We start from the raw sequence: 27,398 nt of genomic DNA, 5'->3' as shown, positions 1-27,398 counted from the left end.
ACTGACCTTGACTTTCTGTTGGTGGTGGTAAATCTGCCAGGCGATGTGAACATGCATAGCACACCATTTCCCTGGTTTCTGGAACAAGAAAGAGCAATGTGGTTAGGAGGAAGACATTTCAGAGAAAACCACCTTCAATTTCCCCAAAGCTTTCAGCAGATTTTGGCTGCAGAGGCTTTTTTCATGAAACAAGAGTGCTTTGTACTCTCCAAGTGCTTTTCCGTCAGCAGCTCTCCAGCGCCCAGTCATAAGGGAGTCACAGCCAGCTCCCCCCTCTCCCCACGTGGGCTTGCTACTCAGAAAACCACATTGACAAGGACCTCCCCGGTTAGCAAGGACAAGATGGCAAAAGCCTGAATCCCACTCTGTGTCTCTTCTCTTTCTTTTCTGGTGCCAGCTGGCAGACCTGGTAGAGTGGGAAGCCCTACTTAACAAATGCTGCCATGCTATAATGCAAATCAGCTGTTCAGAAGAGCTCATTAGTGAATGTGAGTCAAATCAAAATAAGAGAGGGTACAGAACCTGTCCTAACCTCCCCCCAAACTGTGGTTGTTTTTAACCCCCAAAGTGGTACAAAGAATTTCACATTTTGATTGAAGCCCAGTTACCATAAATGCTAAGAGTCAACTACTCATTCATGTTGGTGGGCATTGTTCCTACGTTTAAAAAAAGAAAAGAAACAAAGAGAAGAATTCCTTCCTTCCTATTCTCTAGGCCTCTGCAGACCTCAAGTCCATCCTCCACCCTCTGGGGTTGAATTTGAATCAATTATCTCTCCAATTATTTCATGTCTTGCTTTATAAGGAGTGGAGTACTGTGAGTGTATTCTCTTCTACCAGTCAGCCGGCAGGGACCACCTCTTCACTTCATTTCTGCTAAGTTATCTACCCATAAGTTTGGGGTGCGCGCTCAGTAACTACTGGATACATGAGAAGAAAACACAGCCTCATTCTACATCGGCGAAGAACAGAAGCTTCTGGTTTCTACAGTATGGAGTTATTGCCGAAAATATATACTTAAATGCAAGTCTGGGTCAGTTCTTTTCTCTTGCAATGAAATTATGGGTAGTTTGAAATCACAAATAATATACTGCCTCACCTAAGTGATGACACAATTCTCCTTTTTCCCCTGGAGAAATCAAATTATCTGATTATATCCCCTAGAAATGAGTTATGTATAGTAAGAAATCTGCTGTCCATACATCTTCCGTCCAACAATTCATCATGTCTGTCTTACCCCCAAACACCAGGATTCATTTAGAGGTCATCACACTGGCCACTCTGCAGACCTCAAGAACAATTTGCTTTAAGCAAGATGTTAAGAAACCAAATGCTTATAGTATCTCCTTCCTGCACCTTAAAAGGAGGTCAAACGGCTATGGCAAGTCAATGTCACTTAGTACAGAAAGAGGGAGCCACCAGCCAAAATAAATAGACCCAGCTACATATTTTCTTTTTTTTTTTTTTTTGAGATGGAGTCTCGCTCTGTCGCCCAGGCTGGAGTGCAGTGGCCGGATCTCAGCTCACTGCAAGCTCCGCCTCCCGGGTTTACGCCATTCTCCTGCCTCAGCCTCCCGAGTGGCTGGGATTACAGGCGCCGGCCACCTCGCCTGGCTAGTTCTTTGTATTTTTTAGTAGAGATGGGGTTTCACCGGGTTAGCCAGGATGGTCTCGATCTCCTGACCTTGTGATCTGCACGTCTCAGCCTCCCAAAATGCTGGGATTACAGGCTTGAGCCACCGCGCCCGGCCCCAGCTATATATTTTCTAAGTGCGAGAGAGACTAACTTCAGCCTACAGCTTAAGCCTTTCCTCTTAAGTTCCAACTAGTCAAACCTTTTTCCAGAACTGCTAAGAAGAGATCAGACTCAGTTGACTTTTCTCTGTTGTAGAGAGAAAAAAGCCAATGGCCTCCAACGGTCAAAGCAAAACAATTTAGGCCATTTTCAATCACACTACCTGAAAAACCCAATCACAGTCGTTCCGATGTCTTATTCCAACATTTCTATGGCTTATTTCCTTGTAATAGACTTGTATTTTTAACCCACAGGGAGTCAAATAGAGGTTGCAAAACAGTTCTATAAGAAGCTTTCTTACCCTTAACATAGGTCTGAAAGGATCTGTCAACTGTGAAGAGAAAATGACAACTTGGTTACATGCCTGTCACTCAAACAATTGCTCTAATTAACAAATTTGTAGTGCTTCATTAGGAGGGGAAATTAAAATGTTAGAATTTTACTTTTAAATGAAGTCCTTTTAGAGAATAATTAACCCATTTTCATACTATCAAAAGTGCCAAGTGTCCCCTCCCCCACTTCACAAGCCTTGGTACATCTACGCTGACAAGCCCCTGTACAAGTTTAATCAATAGCAATGTGCCCTCTGGCAATGTGATTTGCTCACATCACACACCAGGAGTTTCACTGTTTTGAGCTCCAAACCACACGGGGTAGGTCTGAGGCAGAATGGCCTTCAGACCCCAGGCTTTTAAAGCTGTCTGCTAACTGGTATCTGGGGAGAGGTGTCCTTTCCATCCATCCAGGAGAATTAGGCTGTCTTTACCAATACCCTTACATTGATGACTTTACATTCTTTACAGCTATTAGACATTTTCCAGAAGTTCACTACACATCATGACATACTTACATAGTTGAGTCATTTTAAACTTCTATCTAACTCTGGTTATCAATTTCTGACTGCCCTTATGTAGGTAAAAAGACAATATTGTTAAAGATGTTTTCATATTTCGTATAAAGATGACTATAAGTAACAATGAGGCAAGATTATATCTATCGTACAACTTCAAATTCCTTTTTTGGAAGCAGGCAGTGGTAATAAATTATGAATAAACAACATAACCAAAGCATAATGGATATTTTATTTAGCTCTACAGTACAAAAGGATCCCTAGCACATTAAAAATAGAGGGCCAAAGAGCCGTGCAGTACAATAACTTCCTGACCCCAGGCAAGGGGGGGATGTGTAGCCTGACTTCCAGGAAGAAAAGCGCCTTAGTGCTTTTCCATTCAGAATATTCTGTAGCTACTTCATGTGTGTAAGACAATTTAAGGAGACCATACAAAGAGAAGATTGGTTAAGTAAAAACTATACAAGCTGACACTGTCCAATTTCTGGGCTCAGACCATAATTCATTCCTCTTTTCTCCCACTGGCAAGTCGGTCTCTTTGTGTCCTACACTCGCAGTGAGCAGGAGAGACTGTTTTCTAAGAGCCATTGGCATTTTCTTCCACAAACTGGAAGAACAGCTGAAACAGCAGCTCGCTCAAAGGAGCTAAGGAAGATGCGAGCACTGGGCTGGCCGTCCCGTGCAAACACACACCCCCTGGTGTTACCTGAGACCAAGCCTGACTTTGCACGTACCCTCGGGTCCTTTTGTAGTAAAGTGTGTGGGACTGTCCCAGGCCGAGCAGCGACATCGATAGGGTTGGATGTCTACAAATTAATTAGACCACAGCTTACTTAGGAAGCACAAAACAGGTGACACGAAAGCAAGATCCTTCCCTCCTCCTAAAGGAGAGAAGCCAAACTTCATTTGTTTGTTTCCTTCTGAAACGCAAGATTCATTTTTCTCAAGGACCACACATGCTCTTTCTCAAGGGGGCCTGACCACAGCTTGCTCTCTCCAGCAATGGCATCTAAAAGCAGAGAGGTCCCCAGAACATTTCACTGCAATAAAAAGCACAGGACCAAAAAAGAGAAGCCACAAGCGTAAATGCTGTCCCGGAACTCCTCTTCCTCTGAATGAACCCATGGCAGGGACTGCCATTGGTTTTTTTTTTTTTTTTTTTTTGGCTTAATCACCAAACATTCCAAGAAATGCTTAAGTGAACATTATTTTAATTGGCAGGATCAGGTGTTTCTCATCAGAATAACTGAAAGTACAGACATTAAGCTCTCAGTTTTAACTGGTAGACAATAACAAGGAATTACACTCAGTAATTACTCATTAGCAGTGGTGGAAATGGGACAAGAGAACCTAATTTAGGGACCTTGAGGATCTGTTCTCCGATGATTTCTAAAGCAATTCTGCTTGCTCTTACCTATTCCCACCAACATTCTCAAATATTGCTAATATTAACCTTATCTGTGAGCTTCTGTCCTTTGAATTAGCAACAATACAAAGCCTACTTTGGGCACAATCACTACTTTCTAGTGGGAAAGGATTCAGGAGACACCACCAGTTATTTTATTGAAGAAATCACAACTTCTATGAACACCCCCCACGCCAGGATGTTAAACTTGTCAGGAAAAAGAGCTCAAGTTTAGGCACGAAGCTTGCCTACAAGGAGAAGGGGGGAATAAAGAATGAAAGAAAGAAAAGCAATCAGCTGCAGTACAACTAACAATTAAGCTGAAGTTGTTAACAGCCTGATTTGCATACATATGAAGAACTCCACTAATGAACTGCAATCTACATATTCAATCAGGACGATGGCCTGGAAAGGCCTATTTCAACACCAGGAGAGACACTTTCTTGCCCAGATGTAGTTTTCTGTGTGATTGGATAATTGTGAGTGAGGGACATAGTCTAATTTATTAAATGACCTACCAGTCTGCTTGGGGAGGCCCCAGAGATTTGGTGCAACCTAGAGGGGATAGGCCAGGGTCTGAGGGAGTAGTAAAGTGCAGACTGGGGGAAGGAGTTTAAAATCATCATCATTTTATCTCCAGATAGGAAGTGTTTAACGAGGCAGTCATAAAAGCCCTGTGTATCTGTAACCTTGCATATAGGCTGCAATTCAATGAAGGCAAATTCAATAGATGAACTGAATTCAATGCAGTTCAATGCAGGTGATTTTGAAGGGGGGGACCCCACCTCTAATGCCTTTTAATTCTTTTCCTGTCCCTAGTTTTAATGCAACACCTCTTTGGAAATGCAGTTGCGTGCTTATCCTGGAAGACTCTGGCCCAAAACTGTGTTTTACCTTAGAAATGAGATGGGGGGAAATGAAAAAGGAAAACTCAACGACACACAGCAAAATATCTTCAAGTCTGAGAATGGTTACCCACATGAAAGTATGACTCTTTTTATTTTTGTGTGAAAGTAAAATAGAAACTATAAGTATATTTAAAAAGATAGTGTTTCCAGAATGACTCTTCAATATAGACCTTTACAGACAGCTGTAGCCAACGTTGGACAGCATTCTCATTGACTAGGTAGAATAGAATTTAATTGTTATCAAGGATGAAAGGTTAATTTCACACTAGGATGTTAGTAACTGATGACAAAGTCTTGGCCTTGGCCACTGTAACCATGGCAGGGGTGGGATGGCTGAGAGAGAGAGAGGGAGAAAGAAAGAAGGACCAAAATGGTAGGCGACCACCCCACCTGCGGGCAGACCCTGTTAGCAGCCGATGGGGTTGGCGAGGGAAATGAGGGAGAATGAGAGAAGAATTCATAGGATACAATTTTAGTTGTGGGACCTTTATCCCCACCACTTCTACTGAAGTAAATAAGGACTCAGCTTTGTCTTTACTAATTACATATACCTGAAGCCTTTATCCCCACTTCTACTAAAATCAATAAGGACCCAGCTTTGTGTCTTTACTGATTACATATATCTGAAGAACAACCTGGCACACATGTGTCTGATATATCATAGAATTCCTGACCAGAAGCTATGTCCACGATATTGGTAGTAAAAAAAAATAAATATAATGTATATTTTGAAAAGCACAAGAAATCTTAGCTTAACTGAGATTACGTGGGTAGTACAGTTTGAATATTAAATTTTCACGGCCATTTAAAACCAGATGGACTCGGGGGAAAAAAAAAAGGCTCACTCTAATCCCATTGGTCACTTAGGACCTGATTAATGAGTCACTGCGCAGGCAAGAGGACGCAGAACTTCCTGCACGCCCGGCCCCGGGACGCCACTTAGACACATGCCTGTGTGTTTTCACTGTGAGGTTTCTTACCTTCGGCTGAAATGCTCCTTGTAGTGAACCAAAAGGGCCAGTGGGTGGGATCATAGGGGGGATGCCCGACACTGCAGGAGGATAGGAATGGAAGAGCTGTGGCCAAAGACGGAGAGGGGGAAAAAAGATTTTAGTAGGAGGCAAGTGACATATTCAAATTCCCGTCCCATAGAAAGACACCGACATGAGCAAGCCAAGTAATCTCAGTTTGATGCTATTAGTCAAGAAGCCATGATGGGATGATCACACAGATGTGCCATGAATGTGTAACTTAAAAAGTTAAAAGTAGTTCAGGATCAATCAGTCAGCAAATGACGTCCCGGGTGAGGGCATCATCAGAAAGGGAGCTTTTCTAATTATTAATTGTTAAATCAGAAGTCCTAAATGATTGGAGATTTTAAGGCATTTCAAAAACAGGAGGGACTCTGAGCCAAATAAGATGCCCAGAAAATTACAAGTTAATTAGGGGGGGATAAAAAGGCAGAAAAAAGAAAAAAAAAAAGGGAAGAAAAAGAAGTCTTCATGAGTGCCAGGATTTTATACCATTAAAACTCGATTAGTACTTTTAGACTTTTAATAGTGTGAGGAAATGAGAACATATTCACAATCCTTGCTTCATTAGGCTGTTGTAGAAGTGGCAGTTCCAGAGGACAATTTAATTCTTTCATCTAAAATAATGACAAATATGTGTGAAAGGGTAAAAGAAAACGACTCGATGTATACTTTAAACGGAGCTGCCAATTGGCCTAGAAGATGGATTCTGGTTGCACAGAAATAACCCGAGCCTGGAATATCACTATCGAGCTTTCACTTGCTCTTGTTTCAGTCTCAGGTGCTCAAAGCACTTCTGTATGAACATATGAAATCTGAATTTTTATGGCCACTTCTGAATGGTTTCTGCTATTAAATGAACAAGCTCTTAGGAGGATACTCAAGCCAAGCCCTTCATGTAGGAGTCCACTCGATGATGGTAACAGAATGAGTCTGAATGAAGACTATGAATTTTCCTCAATCCACAGTCTATAAAAGGACACAATTGAGGAAAGACATACAGAGAATCTGAAGGCAATGCAAACACATCTTTCCCTCCTTCTAAAAATTGAATCTTTTTGAGGTCCTATTGGTCTGGTTCCATTTACTGTGATCAAGCCACCATACAAATACTTTAAATAATGCCCCACCCTCGTGGTTGTTTATTATGTCAAAATTACAACAGTAATTGAAGCTCTTCTTCGTAAAGTATTTGTGTCAGTTATTTTTGGTAATTCACATTTTGCAATCCCATTTTCAGAGCACGTCCTTTTTCTGTTGGTCTTTATTTCATTTTGCTCCCTTCAATGATGCAGCAAAGATTTTCAGACTAATTGATATTGAACTAAATCCACTTAAATAGTGATTGCAAGCCAAGTACCCTCATTTAAAACTACTTTTAAGTCTAAAATTGTGTTTTAGATACTTGAGTGCATTGCATCTTAATTCCCCTTATAATGTCCTAATCCCCAAAGCAGGGGAGACTGAGTACTTCATATATTATCCACTATAACTCCTAATATGAAATAACTGTCCCACAATACACTGAATAAAGCTGAGTAATTAAATACATGCCACAGTAAAACACACTCAGATCTCTAGTACTCTGCCTCCAGGTGGGCATTTTCCCTTTAAGTTTACAATTTAAAAATTCGATGTTCTTACCACTTTCTTTTTGTTTTATTCCATTACTGACCTCTTAGAACATAAATATAGCTGACCATTCCTCCCCCTGACTAAAAACCTGAAGCACCTAATAATACATACACTTTCCAAAAATCCAGGCCTCCAGGCTTATTCTCCATCTTCGGCCTAGGACTGTAGAATATGCATATGAGAAGGTACTGCAGTGGGTCCTAGAAAGTAAATCTGAGCCACTTGTTGGGCACGCTGAACTTTCTATATGAATTATTGTGTTAGCTGGTCCTTACTTTAAATCAGCAAAGTATAGACTAGGGGCATAATGGTGCCATCCATGGGCCAGACCCAAAGAGGAAATTCATAGGTCTACTGGGCTTTGGGTGTCCCCGTGAAATATGTTTTTGTATCCCAGTACTGAGCAGAACGGGAGGGGACCATGTTGGGAGGGATGGGGAGGAGTCATCAAATACACTTTTCTAGCTTCTTTTTAAAGAGGTCTTTCATCTTATGTTATTTCTGAATGCCCCTAGAGTACATAATTCTCAATTGATTTCTAATATTTACTAGTCTTGACTTCTCAGCTGCACTCTTGACTAACATGGTATCTAATTATCTGGTTCAGAGTATGAATGAAATCAGTCTTTGCTGACGTATTAAAGTAGCACTTCTACTCACATGGTTAAGGTAACATTATCTACAAACCTAAGCAAGATTAGTTGAGTGTGGTGAATCAACATGGCTACAAGCAATGATTAACCTTCTCTTTTTTCTGGTTTCATTAAAAAAAAAAAAAAGAAATCACTGGCAAAGAAACTTGCAAATTTTCAGATAAAAATGATGCAGTATTCACCCCATCATCAAAATATCATGGAAATATTCAAGGTCTTTGAATAAAAATAAGCTCTTGCTTTGCAAGTTAACTGAACATATAACCTAGGGTGTTATCAATTGAAGTTCCAGAACGTACTCTTAAAATTGCATGAAACAAGTTTTTTTTTTGTTTTTTTTTTTTAATAAAGGAGAATGAGTTTAAAGAGAAAATATCACTCATTTCAATTTTGGGAGTTTATTTTAATTAAGTGATATTTTTACTTTCCATTGTAACAAACTCAACAGAACAAAAGCAGCCATGTGGAAGAGGGTTCTACATTTAGTCTAGAGGAAATGAAAATCTACTTGTTGAAGAGTCATGAGTCAAAAAGACAAGGGACTTTCTATTTAGAGGAAATAATTCAGGTTGCATTCCAGGACTTCTGTGTTAGTGACATTTCAACTGACGACTGAAATGCTGTGATTTCGGACTCTCCTGGAACTCTGCTGACTCCACTGCAGACACCTCACTTTGCGGGACAGATGCCTGACTGCCACTAAAGAGCAACTCTGCTTTCAAGCCTTCGGAGTGCTTATGATCTTTTGATTCAGAAGATGATACTGCATCTTTACCAAAAGCAAAACACCACAAAAGCAAGCATCCAAAGTGGCAAGGAGCAATGGGAACTCTTGCAAAGATGATTAAGGAAGGTTGCTAGTCATTGACTGATCTGTGGCAAGAGCACAAAAATGGCAAAGCAGTTACATTCAATGTGTAGCATGGTAATGAAACTCACACTGTGCCGGTAGAATGGGTCAACTTTTGTAGGGTATTTGTCAAACTGTAAAGGGATCAAAGCAAAAGCTAGTTACTTAATCTGCATTTTTGTTCACTGCTACAGTGGAGGTGGCCCTACAAAGCTTCCCTGTCATTAAGCTGTCATCAGACCCAATAACCTCATTACATACGAAACCATTCTGAGCTCCTGAGTCTCCCTGACAAGAAGACAACAGAAATGGAAGAACAAAGCGAAAAACCAAGTGGTACGTCTGGGTTCTGCACATACGAGGATGCCTTTCTTCCTGCTATTTTCTTTCTACAGATTGGCACGAACCATACATCTAAACAGGAGAGAATAGGCAATTATCCAGATAAATCAGAGAGAGGTAAGCATTTGGTCTGATTTACCCAGTGAATTCCCCCTATTTTCATCTTCACTTTGGCAGAAAAACTGTCTTGCCATGCAGCTGTCTTCTGAAATGTATGACACCCAAATACAAAGTGATCTGGGGTAGGCCAGACAGCCTTTCATTTGAACAGAAAAAGTATACTATTGTCCCCTCTAAATAATGTCATCATATTGATGCTATAACTACCCTTGGTTAAATTAATTTGTGAAACAGCTCACACAGGCCAGCAGAAAACTTTCTCAAAATCTTAGGATCTTCAAAATCTAATTGTTGAGAAGTATAGTTCATGCAAAAAAGAGATACAGGATTTGCTATTAAAAACATATTTCTGGTCACAAGGCCTCATTGCTAATATTCCTTGAAATGAAATTTATAAAACAAACTTTAAAAACATATTTTTAAAAAGTAAGTTGAATAAGATGGGGGAGGGAGAGGAAGGAGAGGAAGCAAACTTGGGTGAAGTGGACTCCTTTTAAAATCATGCAATTTATTCTCATAATGCCTACAGTGATGGCCTTAAAATCCAGTATTTTCTGAAATATTAAAAATTAAGTAAAAAATGAGTCTAATACTCACTGTTAGACAGGACTCTCTCTGAGAATATTTACCATTCTAATATGGCACTATTAATTATGGTTATTCACTTAAAAAAAAGAAATTCCTAACTGGTTCTGGACATGTGCTAGCCCCCAGTGAAGACCAAGACCATGTCATGGCCAGTGGTTCCTCTTGCCCCAAGGCAGAGAGTTCTGTCCCTGCAGGGAACCCTGAACACTTGCTGACAGAGCACAATACCAGATTAGGGACTGTCTTATGAAACACAAGAAATATAACACCTCCAACAAAGTGGGTTTAGGCAAGCCATCGGAATGTGCAGGTGGACGTGGCACCCAACGCAGTCCCAGCCTCCTGGCTGAGGTCTCTCTCCCTTCTCTTCTTCACCCCCATTACCCTGCAAGAATGTATGTGCTAGCACTTGGTGCAAAGCACAAACAGGTGCATTTTCTGTCTGGTGACAGTCCCCCGGGATGCTCAAAAAAACAAAACAACCCTTTAAGAAGTTAGCCGTCAACACTGGGCACGACTGTTTGAGGGCAGATGGAATCATTTCCACCGGCAGTGCTGGACACAACTGCCTAGAAAGAAGTTCCTACGTTAGGCCCCTGAAGTGAGAGCTGCCTGAGGCAGGGCACTAGGACACATTCCCTTCTCTCCAGCAAACAGCCGTCAATCCCCGTTCGATCTGTGGTGGCCCCGCTGCCCAGCCCGGTCCCACGTGCTGCATAAAGAAAAGAGTCGTGCTCTACTTATCCTCACATTTCTGCCTGGGGTACGCACCATGGGAGGTGCTGGCGTCGGCATGATGGCGGTGGGCGGGATGGCGTGGGGGAATGGCGTGAAGGTGTGCTGGTGTGTGTGCTGGTGGGTGTGCTGGTGCTGGTGCTGGTGCTGATGGAACTCGGTCCGCAGGTAGGGCGGAGGGCCCAGCGAAGCCCCACGGTCAGCACTCTGAGAGGCCAAAAAACGAGTGTTCAGTTCCTGTCGCAAGATGTCTTGCTCTGGAAGAGAAGAAGAGGGAGACAATGACACCTTTTCCTTCAGAACAGGACATCGGAGTGCCTTCCTGTGGAGGGATATGGGGCTGATGACACAGTGGCAGGGGTGACAGGGTGTGGCTGGGCCCTGAGATAAAAGGGGGCAATCCATGAAGCAGAGGAGACTAAGGCCCAGTTGCACTCTGTCTCCTCGTTCTCTAGCTGGTCTCCCAGCTTTCAGGGACAGGCAGTCTATCGATTTGGGGAAAAGCTCCAGGCCAAACGCCAGAGTCTGATTTCCAGCTGTCACCACCAGCTGAGTGACCCTGGGCATGGCAAATAACCCATCTGAGGGCCAGTTTTCCCATCTTCAAGAGGGGGACAATAATATTGCCAAACTCATGGGTTTGATTTTTGAGGGTTAAAGCAATTTGCACATTTAAGTGCTTGGAAACAGTGACAGCACACTAATAAATGTCAGCTGTTCACATGGCAGGGCTCGCATGCCCTCTTCAAGTGTCAATTACTGCTATATGGCTCTCTGTATTAGCAGCATACCATGGCTACACTGGACCAAAACTGGGACACTTGATGTGATTAACACAGGTGAGGAGACAAGGACCCTGTGTCTAACACGAGGTCTGCCCTTAAAATTCTGGGATATATTGTCACAAAGAGTGTGTCGTCTCCTCCCAAGGATACCAGAGAAGGCCCTGCCCAGTGAAAAGAAACCCCCTTAAACCAGGACACAATCTAAGGTCCTGGAGCGAAACAGACAGGGGCTTGGGGACGCTTCCATCGCTCTCAAGGGAGCCCGGACGACACAGGACGCACGCTACCTGCGTCTGACCACTCAGTGGCTGAATTTAGCTGGAAATGCCTCCTAACTCCAAACCAACCTCCTCTCTTCAGGCAGTGTCAGGTTCACAGGGGCTGAGCTAGCTTAGTATGGGTGCTGATAGGTATTTTTGCTGGATCTCAGGCCAGAGAGTGTTTGAGGAAGATTAGAGTAAGGAAGGAAAAAATTGTAGGCAAATGCAACCTTGCAATCAGGACAACATAGGTAGGGTGAGGTCACAGCGAGGGGTGGTGGGTGTCAGGGTCATAAGCACAGGCCCCTCCGTCCTACCTGAGTAAGTGCTCCCGGCCGGATGTCCGGCCACCTGCAGACTTCCTGATGTCAGTGGTGGTGGAGGAGGCAGAGCAGTGGGAGGGGCAAACATATTGGGGTGATGTGAGTGTGCAGGGGGCTGGAGGGTGGGTGTGAAGCTGTGCAGGGGGCTGTGGTTGGGCAGGGAGAGGGGGAATGGGGAGGCAGAGGGGTGGTGGGAGATGTGAGGAGGGGCGGGCTGAGTCTTTGCTGGAGTGCTGCTTCTGCTACTGCTATTGGAGCAAGAAAAAAAAGAAAAGAAAAACATAAAAAAAGGTAAGCAATGTATTCGCTTTTAAAGAATCCTATCTCCTTCCCCTAAACCCTCACCACAGTCTCTCTTGCCCCTTCCTCTTTACAGATCCTCCCTGTATGCACACACTTTCTGAAATTACAACTCCTGCAAACTTTCCCATCACTCCTGCAGACAGAGCAAACCGAAACTGCTGCTTCAGGGCTGTGGGGCATCTTGATGTCGAGACAGCTCATTCTGCCTAAACCTCAGGGCCTCTCTCGCTCCTGTGGCTAGATTCTCATCTCTGCCCCTAGAAAATCCCCAGCCTTCCATTCTCCACTAGCTACATCTCCTATAAAGTAACAGTTAACACAAAGGAATAAAAAACGCCATGATCTGAGTTCACCCCATCTGTCTTGTTACCTCTTCAATGAAGACACACAAAGAAGAGGTAAAACCCAGGTGCCTGGGTTCTCACATCACTTTATGGTCTGGAGACCACAGAAACGGCCGAGGGGTCAGAAGCCGGGCCTGGCTCCTTGGGGAAGAAACCTGCCTCCCAAAGACTGTGCCGTCGCCTCTTAGGAAAAAGCAAGGCCCGGAACCACCAAAGCCTCCAGGTTTTCAAAAGGAAAACAGTAACAAAGACACAGCCTCAGGAGCTGTGCCGGGTTAGAATTATAGCCCCCGGGGCACCAAGGGTTGGCTCCACTTGGCGCTGCACACTGGGTTTCTGCCTCTCTTTTCTTTGCTGTGTTCCTCTGTGCTGCTTTTTAGACGTTTCTTTGTAACTTGGCAAAAACAAGACCGAGGAGAGCCTGGATTTCCATACAGAAATTTCTCACTTTCTCTAAATGCAGCTTGTTTTCTTTCTTCCCTACTTCTCTGACCCACATAGGAGGAAGTAAATCAGAACCAAAAAAAAAAAAAAACCCTTAAACTGGAATACTCATTGGCTCCCAATCTTCCTGCCTTTGGAACTGCAGGAAGACAAGTTTTCTTTAATACTTCTTCCGTCAAGAGTTTGCAAGAGCCCGCCTTGAAAGGATCTGCTCACACTGCCTGGCCTCTGATATGCCCCAGGCTTCCACTCCCTGCCTCCCACTGCTGCTGGGTCTCCCTGGCCCAGGACTTTCCAAGCCTTCCTCACCTTCCGCCTCCACTCTCCAGTGCCTATAAATATTTTCCTTCCTTACAATGTCCTCACCACCCACCCATCCCAACCTGTCCTTTCCCAAGAGACCAGAGTCTCACCCAACAGCCCCATTCCCTGTCTCTAGTCTCAGAGAAAGGGATGATGTTTCCAACAAGGAAACTTCAGTCTCCCTAGGGATCCCTCCCCGAGTCCCACCCACCTGATCCCCAGGGAGAGGGCAAAACTCAGGCCAAAGAAGAGCAGGCCACTCACCTTAAACTGTTGAGGCTTAAGCTACTGCTGTTGTAGGCTGACAATGGCTGGGAGAGGCTCTGAGCGGAGGGGTGGGCCTGCACAGGTGGGAGGTTCTGATGGAGCAGCTGGGTGGGGGACTGTGGCCTGGGTGGCCTCTGCACCTGAGGCTGCGGGGCGGGCTGGAGCTGGGCCTCAGGAGGGCCCTGCGGTGGCTGTGTAATCGGAGGTGGGGGCTGAGGTGGGGCCTCTGTGCGCTGCACCAAGTCAGGGTCTGGAGAAGGAGCTCGGAGTTGGGGCTCCGTCTGGGGCTGGGGTATTGGCTGTGCGACCTGAGGGCAGGGGTCTTTAAGCACCACAGGCTCAAAGATGGGCTCTTTGCAACAGTCCTGGCTCTTCTCCTGGCTTCTCTCTAGACCCGATATCTTGGGGACAATCGGTCCTGCATCCTGGCTGTCATGTTCTGGTAGCGTGCCAACACCTAACTCCGGATCTGCATGGGAGAGAGCAAAGACAAAACCACAGGCAACGACATGTGAGTGTGGGGTAATGAGGGAAAGCAAACTCCAAAGCTATCACACAGCTCCAGCAACCGGACCTGGCACCAACCCTCCTCGCTTGGGTCCTTGTCTCCACCACCTGCAGGGGTATGTGCCCGCAGCCAATGGGTCAATGGTGGACAGAGAAAGATGCAGGAACAGCCTTTGCCCATGGAGAGCAATGCCCCTGGGGATGTGGGAGGGGAGAGAAAGGCCAACCGGCCAGAGGAGACTGCATTCAAGAAAGCAGCCTAGCGCCAGGCATGGGGGCTCACATCTGTAATCTCAACACTTTGAGAGGCCGAGCTGGGAGGATTGCTTGAGCCCAGGAGTTCGAGACCAGTTTGGGCAACATAGCAAGACCCTGACTCTCCAAAAAAAAAAAAAAGAAAAAAAAAAAAATTAGCCATTAGCCAGGCGTGTGCTACAGTCCAAGCTACTCGGGAGGCTGAGGTCCCAGGAGTTCAAGAGCACCCTGGGGAAAGTAGCGAGATTCGAGATTCCATGTCTATGAAAGAAAAAACAGCAGCCTAGACTACATTCTGAAAATGAATGTTTTCCTTAACCTCCAGGAAGTCTTTTATGGCATCACAATTAAGAAACAATAGTTGACAAGTTGATTTTTCCCTTTTAAAACAAATACATTTGTTGAATACACAAAAGTGTTTTCAATAGCAAATGAGTCAAACATTATTTAACATCACACAGATGTTTTTCCTTGGCCTTCCCTTCCTCCCCACTTTCCACTTTGACCAAAGGGACACACTTTACATTTACAGATAATTTTTTGTTGAGCAAGTGCTGAACTTCCAAGTCAAAAGGCAGGTCTCTTAATGCCCATCACCTGGTCCCAGCAACATCTGCGATCAAAGGTGCAAACGGGAACTGAAATAAAGTTTCCCGTCAACTACACTTGCTAGAGCTTTTAAGAAAGTCCCCTTGGACCACACGGGGGTCCGCACGCAACTAAGTTAAAGGGGTGCTGGACGTTGAGAATAAGCTTGGATATTAAATTTAAGGGAAATTCTATACTCGTGAAAGAAATACAGAAAATAGCTGCTCCTATATGGATGTAAAAGATGTACTCCCTCCAAAGGTCAAAAGATCTAAGGGCCATGTTTAGTAGAATGGCTTCTCTGATTACTCCATAAGCCAAGCTCCATAAAAATCTCAAACCAGAATAACGAAAGACCAATAGGCATTCAATAGAAAAGAATGGCCCCATTTGGGAGTAAGTACTTTTGTATACAACTAGGGGAAAATTATCCTTCCCACATTTTTGTGCTAAAAAGATGCATCCTTTTATTACTACACAGTTTCAAAAGACAAAAAGAATAGACGACAACATCCTTTGAAAGTGTTTTTCAGGCATTCTTAAATGAACTACCCTGGGCGTTAACTTTCTCCTCTTACCTCATTGTATCAAACGGGAAAAGTATGTGGTATTCTTGTTGGTTCTGTGTATTTCTGGGGTTTTCTGTCTGTTTTTTGTTTTACAGGTGGGGTCGCCCAGGTTGTTTAGACTGGACTGCACTGGACATTCACATGTGTGATCACAGCACACTACAGCTCCAGCTCCTGGGCCCACGGGTTCATCCTGCCTCAGCCTCCTGGGTAGCCAGGATTACAGGTGCCTGCCACTGTGCCCAGCTTACATATTTCTGTTTTTGTATTGTTGTATATACACACTTATTTGCCATTATTCCTTGGAATTCTCATCAAAGCAATTCATTATTTTCAATGTTCTTTTGGTAACACAGATCAAACCGATAACATGCACAAAAGCAAAAACAAAACTTGGGTTTATAAACAAAGCACATTTCTGGCTAACAGGAACTTGGCTATCTTCAAATCTCTCCAAACAGCCTGGAACAATAACACCGAGATGGGAAGAAAGCTCCCTTCTTCACATGCTTCAGAGGTATGAAAAGACTGAGCACTTGGTAAAGCGCTGATGAAAAGGAACTCTGGACTTCTGACACACATTTCTGTCCAGTGCTGTCTTACCAACCTTTCTGGGAAAATTTTTGCTCAGGATAACGCTGAAATTGAAAGGCTTCTCAAAACCTTCGTTTCTAACTTTAGGGCTGAAGGAGCACCCCAAGCCCTTGCTGTGGACAGGCCCTATCCAGCTAGCAAAGCTCCTGGATCCAATGAGGAAGAAAGGCCCTTTATTCAGCCATGTCACAGTTAGGGATCCGGCTCTGTGTCTCTCCATGTGTCTTCACAAAATTTCCCATATTTTTCTTTCACAGGATTTTCCCATAGCAAGCTAATATCAAAGGCACTGAAAAATCACATGCTTCATATGTATGATCCAGGCCTGTGAGTCAGGTCTGGTACAGAAAGTAACAACAGCCCAGAAATCCTAACAGCACAAAACAGAGGAGGGGATTCACTCAACGAGAAGTTCTAAGTATCTGAGCAGGACTCTTCTCACGCTGACAGCTAATTTAGCATTTTTATGCTTGGTACAATGGCAGAAACACTTTTTAAAAATCTTTTCGTATAACTCTGTTCTCTCCAGACTGGGCTGGTGAAGAAATCAATAAATACGTTCTATCTTGTTACGTATACATTCAAATTCCCGCAAAAAAGTCACTGTCCGAAGTTTCTCCCTCAAACGAAAGAAAGCTTCCTTTTCCAAAGGACACCACTCAGAGGATATCACTTGCACTCACTTATGCTGGTAAGGAGGCACATCAGAGACACATAAAGAAGTACTACAGATATCTAGCTTGACTCTGTTTACCCCCTTGTTCTTGAATGAGCCTCAAGAATTTGGACAACACAGCCAAACTTGCAGATGGCATCCTGCAGGCTTGGGCTTGCTGTCCAAAGCCCTGGAGTTGACTTTCTTGTCTCCTCTGTTGCCTCACTATCTCAATCTCAACCTAACCACAGCTAGAACATGAGGGAGTGGTGCCAAGGCTGTGGCCGTCACCATCACCTCCAACAATTACCAGAGATGAAGGGAAGACCCAAACCTCTCCAGGGAACCCTGCAAATCTGTACGGCATCCCTTTAACTTTAATGCACGTTCAAATCGTGCATTAGAATTAGAATTCTAATCTGAACATCTGATTAGAATTCCCATCCAGATTCCACAGCTCTGGGATGGGGCTCTAGATTCTGCCTTTCTGAGGATCTTCTAGGTAAGGCTGAGGCTGCTGATGCGTGGATCACATTTTGAGTAGCAGGATCTAATCTAACACTCTCTAACCAGATAGGGAATATGCCCAGAGAAGGGAAGGAATTTGCTTGCTGGAAGTCACGTCCTTGTTTTGTAAACCAGAAGGCTTGAGTTCCAGTCCCAGCTCTGCCAACACCAACTACCTTTTCTGCAGTCTATACTATGCTGCCTCCTAAAAAGCAAAAGCTGCAAAGCAAAGCAGGTAATGATAAATCCAGGATTCAGTTAAAATATTTAAGTACATCTGACTTAAAGTGTAGAGGGTTAGTAAAGCTACAAAGAGTTGCTGGAACACTGCAGTTCAGCTAGCCCTGAAAGCAATCAGTCCCTCAATGCTCTGGTCCTGCAACCTATAAACAAAGCAGTGATGAGTTTGACCTGGTAACTTTGGAGGCTGAAACAGTTTTACGACTCCCCATTTACAAGAGTCTCTTGAGGCACAGGTTAGGCGTCAGGCATTTTTGTGGCTAATTGGTAATGCATTTCCTCTTCCTTTCAATTATTCAATAAATGTAATCTTCCCAGTTAAGCTTTTCCATCTTGACAGTCAATTTGTCTTACTGTACTTCTCCAAAATTGGTACGAACACATTTTAAGAAATCAGCTGGTATTGCACTGCATACTCTGAATTTGTCAAAGGATAAAGGAAAGAATGAAATTTGCTGAATTTGAAAGAAATAAGAATGTACAAATTGAGTAGTCTTATTTAAATGTTGTATTCATTACATTTTGGGGTTTAAAAATCTCTCTTCCTGTGATTATAAAAATAGTTCATCATACTTACACTGAAAGACATGCAAAATCAAATTACACTGAATACGGAACAAAGGGTGGATTTATTGCATATAAATTGTACCTCAATAAACAAACTTTAAGAGATTAGGAAAAATTGGTTTGATTTTGATACATGTTTGATACAAGTTGCCTGGGAAAAATGGACCCTTTTTCTGTACTTTACTAGTAGAATGCAAACTCTATAACCTCTGTGGGGGCCAATTTGGCAACGTTTTGCAAAATAACAAATGGAGTTCCCTTGGTGTGGTGTGTTAAGGATTTTATCTACACACACTATGAAACAATACCGTGGTTTGGAATACCAAGTTTGGAAGCCACCCAAATGTAATCATTAGGAGACTGGTTACAGATGTTTGCAGATCCATACAATGGAACACCTTGCGGCAGTAAAATGGAATGCCGAATGTACAACATATAGCATTTACTATCTTTTGTGGAAAATGGAGGGAAATAATATATATATATATATTCATTTTATTTTACATACAAAGAACCTGTGTGGCCGGGTGCAGCGGCTCACACCTGCAATCCTAGCACTTTGGGAGGCCGAGGCAGGTGGATTGCTTCAGGTCAGAAGTTCAACACCAGCCTGGCCAACATGGTAAAACTCCAACTCTACTACAAATACAAAAATTAGCCAGGTGTGGTGGTGCCCGCCTGTGATCCCAGCTACTTGGGAAGCTGAGGCTGGAGAATCTCTTTTTTTTTTTTCTTTTTTTTTTTTATCGTTGTTTTTTTTTATTTTTTTCTTTCTTGGAGAATCTCTTGAACCCGGCAGGAGGAGGTTGCAGTGAGCTGAGATTGCACTACTACACTCAAGCCTGAGTGACAAAGCAAGACCCTGTTTCAAAAAAAAAAAAAAAAGAAGCAGCCGTAGCCGTGGAAGAATACTCAAGAAACCAGTAACAGTGGCTACCTGTTTGGGGGCTTGGGAGGAGTGAGAACTGGATAGACGGGGAACTGCAGGGTGTGTGTGTGTATATGCATAAAAAATAAGAAAATGTAATCTGTGAATGTGTAACAAATTTGAAAATATAAATGGATTTTATGAAAAACTATAAATTGCTAAATAAAACTGACTTAAAAACCCGACCAGATCATCAAAATAAAAGGAAAAATACTCAATAATCCAAACCTTCGCCTCCCCTCCAAAAGGTATCTGTGTCACAGACAATGTTGACCTAACCTTCAAGAAACAAATTATTCCTGTCATCTAAATTGAAAACCAACAGCAAATATTACACAACAAAAGAAAGAGGAAAAACTATTTACAAAAAATATAATTACCTAGCTGGAAACCAGAGGCAACCAGCTGAGAAAATATTACAACTAATAAGAGAGTGCAACGAGATATCCAAATAAACCACAAGTAACCTCGGCTTTTCTATACACCAGCAACAGTCAGAAAATTAAGTGTAGAAAGGATCCTCTTCATAATAACAAACACCGTAACACCTGGGAGCGAACCTAACAAGAAAATTACAGGGCTTGTAAACCTTCAGAAATGTCTTCCCTCCCAAAATTGCTTTTTTCAAGGTATTTTTCACTGAAAAAAAAAAAAAAAAAAAAAAAAAAGGTGCACTAAGTCAGTCATGTAATAGATAGTTCTCATTGGAGGATACTACTCCCTATGGGAAGAGATGGAAATTTATGGGATTGTGTGGCTATCACTATGACTTCAGGTCACTGGTGGCTCTTAGGGCTGATTTACTGCAACGTGAGCAGCAAGCACACACGACAACATCTCAATGCCTTTCCTAAATCCCACCCGACATTTGTGCAGCTGAAAACCCTAGAACCTACCACCTCTGTTTCTGTATATAAACACAAAGTAATTTTTTGCATGGTTTTAATATACACTGATTTTTCCAGGAATGCAGGGACTGTACTTTGTTATATCTGGGTCATATCCAAGGGTTGATGGCTATTTGGGAAAATCATGACACTATGGTAAGGCTGCTCCTGGTATCTGACTCTCCATGACCACGTATTTCTGTGAGTCTGCATTTGTAGTAGCAATATTTAGATACCATTCTATAGAGTCAAACACTGTCTTCTAATATAAATAAGCATTTACATACTTAAATGTATACTATGTTATTATAAATGACTTGGTTTCTACTTATTTCTCCTTTATATTTTATTAGGGCTTTACATATACTTTTAAATTAAGCATATAGATGTGTACATTAGGTATAGATTTCATTCCAGAAAGTAAAAAAATAAATGTGCTATAAAATATTTCTTATATTACACTGGGTCTGCTAGGATTGAGATTTGGTACATTCTGGTGAATTCCTACACTTCTAGAAGTCGAATGACTTAATGCACAAATGCAGTAATAACCTCCCAGGGCGGTTGTGGAAATAGGCCATGTAAAGTGCCTTCCACAATGCACAGCACATAATAAGTAATCAATCAATGTTCCCAAAACTATTGTGAAGAAGTATTTAATGTTACAGAAAGTATCTCATGACAAAATTGCCATTAAAAAAAGTGGGCTAGCCGGGCGTGGTGGCTCATGTCTGTAATCCCAGCACTTTGGGAGGCTGAGGCAGGCCGATCACAAGGTCAGGAGATCGAGACCATCCTGGCTAACATGGTGAAACTCTGTCTTCACTAAAAAATACAAAAAATTAGCTGGGTATGGTGGTGGGTGCCTGTAGTCCTAGCTACTCAGGAGGCTGAGGCAGGAGAATGGCGTGAACCCGGGAGGCGGAGCTTGCAGTGAGCCGAGATCGTGACACTGTACTCCAGTCCGGGTGACAGAGCAAGACTCTATCTCAAAAAAAAAAAAAAATAATAAAGTGCACTATTATCAGTGTGATCTCAATAGTGAAAATTATCTGTGTAAATGTATACATGTACGCACAGAAAAAAGACAGGAAAGATAAACATTAATTGCAGTCCCACGATCCAGAAATAAACATTAATTCTTATATTGTGCTTTTAACTTTCCAAATTGAGGAGGAGGAGGAGGAGGAGGAGGAGGAGGAGGAGGAGGAGGAGGAAAAGTGCAAAACAAATGAATATTATAGAAAATTTGGAAAGTGAAGAAAAGCACAATATAAAAATTAAAGTCAATGTTTATTTACTTTGTCATTAAACAAAGCAAATAATTATAGTAATATATAGTTATTAAATAGTATTAAAGTAAATAGTATTATTTACTGTAATAAGTAAGTATACTTGTTACATTATTATTTAAGGTAAACAGTATTATTTACTGTAATAAGTATACTTGTTAAATTATTATTTATTAAAGTAAATAATAGTATTATTATTGCTAAAGAAAAAAAGAGATGCTACACTTTAAAATGAACTATTTTCATGGACAATACACCTCTACCATTAAAGTAAGCCAACCGAGGAAGTGATCATTCAAGTCTTTTTAAATTGCCTCACTACTGAGTTTTTTTTCTGAGATGGAGTCTCACTCTGTCGCCCAGGGTGGAGTGTAGTGGCGCAATCTTGGCTCACTGCAGCCTCTACCTCACCTCCCGAGTTCAAGTGACTCTCCTGACAACCTTCCGAGTAGCTGGGATTACAGGGGCCTGCCATCATGTCCAGCTAATTTTTGTATTTTTAGTAGAAACGGGGTTTCACCACGTTGGCCAGGCTGGTCTCGACCTCCTGACCTCAAGTGATCCGCCCCCTTGGCCTCCCAATGTGCTGGGATTACAGGTGTGAGCCACCGTGCTTGGACTATTGAATAGATTTTTTAACAAATCTCTTCACCAAGAGGACAGATAAATATTTCACTCTCTGTATGGTGCATGGTTTCAATTTTTAAAAATATGGGGCATTTCCGTGTGTGTGTGTGTGTTTAAAGTTAAAAGGGTCTCGCTCTGTTGCCCAGGATGGAGTGATCATAGTTCACGGCAGCCTCAAACTCATACGGTGAAGTGATCCTCCCCACTGTCTCCTGAGGAGATGGGACTACAGGCACACAGCAGGACATGCTGCATATTAAACCTGCCACCTCTTCTTCAGCATTGCTAACTGGTTCTAACTGGGTATTATTTGGACAGAAAGGAAATGGTAAATACTGATGAAGGAGGAGGAGGAGTACAAAACAAAATAAAAAATACACAAAAAAACCAACTCTCCCAAAGTACAGCTTCTGCACCTTTGGTCTTCACATCTTCATACTCTGTTATGAAGTCTCCTAAGAGGACTTACTAACTACAAGGTCATTACCGCAGCAAACCTGAAGGAGCTTCCAAAGGCATCAAGAAAACTATGTGGGGGGGAGGGGGGCACTAGTCCCTGGACTATCCATCCATCCACCTATCTGTATCTTTTTAAATGTCTAATCCTTATGACTCAGAATTAGACATGTTCTATTTTTATTATTCCATCTTCTAGTTAGCCTCTCTTGTTACTGTCCAAATGACAAAGCCACAAAGAGCACACCACACAGAAAGACTACAGATCACAGTCAAATAAGGAAAATAACCCAGACTTTAAAGTGGGAACATTAACAAAGGACTGAAATGTTCAAACACTGGGAATCACAGAGACATATGGAAACACTGAATTTCTGTGAATCAACGTGCAATCACCTCAAGCTGGAAGCAATGTCTACATTATTTTATTATTTTTATTTTTCTGGACACAGAGCCTCACTCTGTTGCCCAGACTGGGATGCAGTGGTGCAATCATAGCAGACTGCGGCCTTGACTCCCCGGGCTCAAAGGAGCCTCCCACCTTAGTCTCCAAGTAGCTGGGAGGCTGAGGCATGTGCCACCATGCTGGCCAATTTTTTATATTTTGTAGAAATGAGGTCTTACCAGGTTGCACAGGCTGGTCTTGAACTTTTGGCTCTAGCAATCCTCTCGCCTAGGCCTCTCCAAGTGCTGGGATTACAGGTGTGCGCCACCACGCCCAGTCAATGTCCATTATTTAATCACCTTCACCTGTCTATTCTGTTGCCTCAAACAACATCTTTTTAAGCAAAGACTGTGTATTTTGTAAATACGCTTGAAAACCCAAACTGCACTACTGAGTTAATTTAGCAATACTTTTAATTCCCCCTGCCAAGTTGTGATTGTATCTCCAAAATTCTACATTCAGTGATGTTTTGCAGAAAAGCGTCCACTTTCTCTAACATACACTTCACTTTATTTTCCTCCTCTCCCTCTTTTCTTCAAATCATTAAACAGAAACCAGTTTGTTCCATTACAAGATTCAATTACCCGAACGAATGGAAGGATGACATTCAGTCTTGCAGCTCTTCTTCTCGGTCACTGAAACTGTGTACAAATAAATTGAGGAAAACCCACTGTTTGTTCAAGGCAAATTAATTTTCAAACACCGCAAGACTGGGAGATCAGGGGGATGATGGGTGCTTGGCAGGGCTCGAAGAGATTCCATTTTGTGCTTGTCATGTTGTGTAAACATTAATTACCATCTGGGAGGCTGAGCTGTGGGCTGAAGTCCGTATCACAAACCTCCGAGGGCCTTCAGGGTTCCTATTACAAGCAAAATCCTAAATACGAAAAAATAGCCATTGCATCTGCCAAAACACCAGCAGCCCACTGGGAGAGCTGTGTGAAGTCCAGCAGATTAGAGGCTGCTGTTATCAGAGAAGCTACTTTGGCTATCATCTAGTTGAGCAGATTAACCCCTATCGGGGGTTAATCTGCTAGGGATTAAAGGAAACGCAACACACCGCAGCTGAGCGTACCTAAACTTGTTTCACGTTTGTTGCTCCTAAACCCCACACCAAAACACATTGATCCTGATGCGTATGCCCACGTTCCTGATGCCTTAAAACCAAAACATCTGCCTTCAACGGGGGGTGTATCAACCACAGTCTTGACTGTAGAAACCACAGGTTCTCTGAATTATGGCTTTGGCCTACAGAATGCAGAGCTTTTAGGGTCAACCTGGACTTGCAAACATTTTGTTTATTTTGCAGTGTCAAGCAAACAGAGCCACAAAGGGCTATGTAATCAAATGACCAACATGAGAATGAGAGAAATAGGTTGTGATCTATTGGGGGTGGGAATGGCAGCCTTAAAGTCTTTAGAAACTCAACAACGTCAAGGTCACATACAATCCATGTGATTGTCACTTCATATGGGGAAAAGACTCATTTGTATTATGCTGCCTCATAGGCCAGGCTTTGTGTTAGGCCTTGTTCAAGACAAAGGAAAAACACAGGGAAATGGTAGTCAAAGAACCTGTGGTCCCGATCTTCCGTTTTTTGTTATCTGTAAGGCTCAGAGATAAGCTTAGATAATCAGACTTAATGATATCCTATATCTTATTCTGAGTTATCAATGGTAAGGCATTTATATCCATAACATGTTCCCATCGCACCGACCCCAAGGGTCTTAGGCCGACATCAACTGAATCCTGTGACGGGATATGCAGAGACTTGACAGGATACATAAGGTATGAAGGATGAAATTTCCAGTCACTTCCAAGAACACAGGAAAACTCCAAATATTGGTTTCGGTGAAAGCTTTTAAAGACGTGGCCCCACTTTTTGATTGTTTGTTTGATCGTATCCTCCTGCCAGCCTCAATATTTATTAGCTGGATAAGATCACCTCCTGCTTGCTTTCCATTCCCAGTGCAGCCTTCCTGCTACCCCCAGACTCCTTCTGCGATTCTTAGCTGTCCTGGCCTGTCCACCCCCGCCTGGCTGTGAACTAAGTGCTCATATGACACTGTGTACTATGCACTTAGACACACCCACGCACAGCCACCCTTAAAACCAGTGTACGCAGGCCGGGTGTGGCAGCTCATACCTGTAATCCCAGAACTTTCGGAGGCCAAGGCGAGTGGATCACTTGAGGTCAGGAGTTCAAGACCATCCTGGCCAACATGGTGAAACTCTGTCTCTACTAAAAAAACAAAAATTAGGTGGGTGTGGTGTCACGCGCCTGCAATCCCAGCTACTCAGGAGGCTGAGGCAGGAGAATTGCTTGACCCCAGGAGGCAGAGGTTGCAGTGAGCCCACATCGTGCCACTGCACTCCAGCCTGGGCAACACAGCGAGATTCTGTGTCAAAATACTAGTGTATGCTCAATACTTAAACACGGTACTGCTGTGTCTGTGACACAGGTGCAGGAGGTCCTAACGAGGCAAGGTTCTAGAAGGATTTTCAACCAAACATGTATGGATTTGCACCACACAGCACACCTACATTGAGTAAAGATGAAATTGAAGGACAAGGCTGTCATTGACCTAAAAGCCACAGCGCACATTCCTTAGGCTGGAAGACAAGGGGGAAAATGTTTGCTTATTTTGGAAATTTTCCCAAGGGTGGGACCAAGGCACTGAATATGAATAATTTTAGATGTTGCGCGTAAAAAATAAGAAGATAGTCTTCCCTGTATTAATCATCCTGCTTTTCACATTAAGGAGAATAAAATAAGGATACAGGCAGCCCTGCTTCCAGTATTTCCAATACTAAATATCATTGAGGAAGGAACAGCCGCAAGGCTCACAGATGGGGTGCATTATGGATCTGACACCGTCCTTCCCACCACTGCCCTCTGCTAATCCTAACACCTTCACCGGAGAAGCTGATGTCCACACCCCAAATGGGCCATAACCATGAGGCTAATCCGGCCCTGGTCACCATCTGGAGCATGCATTCTGTGTTGTAATGTGCTCCTATCATTTTACATGTTAATGTCATAACAATTTTGGGGTGATTTGCACATGTCTTTTGTATTTGTCTTTTGATAACAAAGACATCAACATGTCTGTGATATAATGGGGCTATGGAACAGGGCATTCAGCTAATCACTTTCACACTCTTAAAAAGTCAGTGTGCCCGTTAAGGTTGGCCAATGGTTGGGTCTAGGGTAAGCCCTAGATTTGAGTTTCAACACTTATGACTTTACCAAAGATGATTTCTCAAGGATGAAGTAAAGACACTGGCAGCAAAGACCGACTTACACACTGTCTGTCATCTACTACCTTCCTGCTTTGCATCTGAGGATTGTATTTCATCTGATTTGGGGCACACGTTGGACAATCACCGAGACCCATTTAGGAAAGAGGCTGGGTGAACATGCCAAGAGGCAAAGTAGGAATTTCCATCTGTTGGACGGGCGTGGTGGCTCACGCCTGTAATCCCAGCACTTTGGGAGGCCAAAGTGGGTGGATCACTTGAGCCCAGGAGTTTGAAACCAGTGTAGGCAACATGGCAAAACCCTGTCTCTACAAATAAATACAAAAGCTATCCAGGCGTGGTGGCATGCGCCTGTAGTCCCGGCTACTCAGGAGGCTGAGGTGGGAGGATCACCTGAGCCCAGGAGGTAGAGGTTGCAGTGAGCTGTAATCATGCCACTGCACGCCAGCATGGAAAACAGAGACCCTGTTTAAAAAAAAAAAAAAAGAATTTCCATCTGTTGAGTTTATCCTAGGCTTTTTCTTAGCTCTGGCCCTGTACACACATACTCTCTGCACCCAAGAGTCACCTGTACCGTGCAATATCCCTGTGCCCACTTCCTATTCCTCCAGATTACCCTCCCATCAGGGTCCAGGTAGCCAAAGAAGGGCTCCAAGTTACCCTAGTAGAAAGAAGTGTCTGTGATATCTTATGGCAGTGACTGTTTCATTCTGTTCTGGAGGGGAGGAACCACAGACACCCAGGCATATGAGCCACTCTGGCCCTAAGCTCATCTTGTGCCAATACCACTGCAGAGGATGAGGGTGATTAATTTCCACAAGCAGTCTCAGCAACCTCAGTCAAGTTTTCCACCAAGTTCACACAGCTGTCACTCGGAATATAGTGCAGGTGGAAGCTCTTCTATTCCTTTAGAGCTTCATCAAATATCCTAAAATCAATCACTGTTTTCCCAATATCATTCCTGTCCTATAGGCAACAGTTCACTGAGAAGCAGGCTTTGCTTTGGGTAATATCTACTATCCTTTGGTGATGACTGCTCTATCAGCATTCAGACATGCCTGTCTGTACTCCTGAGGACAG

At 43.1% G+C, this 27,398-nt stretch overlaps 1 protein-coding gene across 3 annotated transcripts in view; it reads right to left on the bottom strand.

Annotated features, from left to right (window-relative positions):
- AUTS2 (activator of transcription and developmental regulator AUTS2) overlaps positions 1-27,398 on the bottom strand; it is a 99,438-nt gene that overhangs the window by 15,634 nt on the left and 56,406 nt on the right. For 2 of the 3 annotated variants that reach the window (XM_030932354.1, XM_030932353.1), the window contains 8 exons: positions 13,938-14,409; positions 12,274-12,527; positions 10,927-11,168; positions 9,216-9,260; positions 5,938-6,033; positions 3,379-3,450; positions 2,096-2,125; positions 7-78 (listed from right to left, as the gene is read on the bottom strand). In XM_030932354.1, coding sequence (XP_030788214.1) covers positions 7-78; positions 2,096-2,125; positions 3,379-3,450; positions 5,938-6,033; positions 9,216-9,260; positions 10,927-11,168; positions 12,274-12,367 — 651 coding nt within the window. In that variant the 5' untranslated portion in view covers positions 12,368-12,527; positions 13,938-14,409. The remainder of the gene's footprint in view (positions 1-6; positions 79-2,095; positions 2,126-3,378; positions 3,451-5,937; positions 6,034-9,215; positions 9,261-10,926; positions 11,169-12,273; positions 12,528-13,937; positions 14,410-27,398) is intronic. The other variant, XM_030932355.1, reaches the window with a different exon arrangement.

Source organism: Rhinopithecus roxellana, chromosome 6 (genome assembly GCF_007565055.1).
Source record: "Rhinopithecus roxellana isolate Shanxi Qingling chromosome 6, ASM756505v1, whole genome shotgun sequence".
In the NCBI taxonomy this organism is placed as follows: Eukaryota; Metazoa; Chordata; class Mammalia; order Primates; family Cercopithecidae; genus Rhinopithecus; species Rhinopithecus roxellana.
The sequence above is the reverse complement of the archived record's forward strand: the minus strand, read 5'-3'. Positions and strand labels throughout refer to the sequence as shown.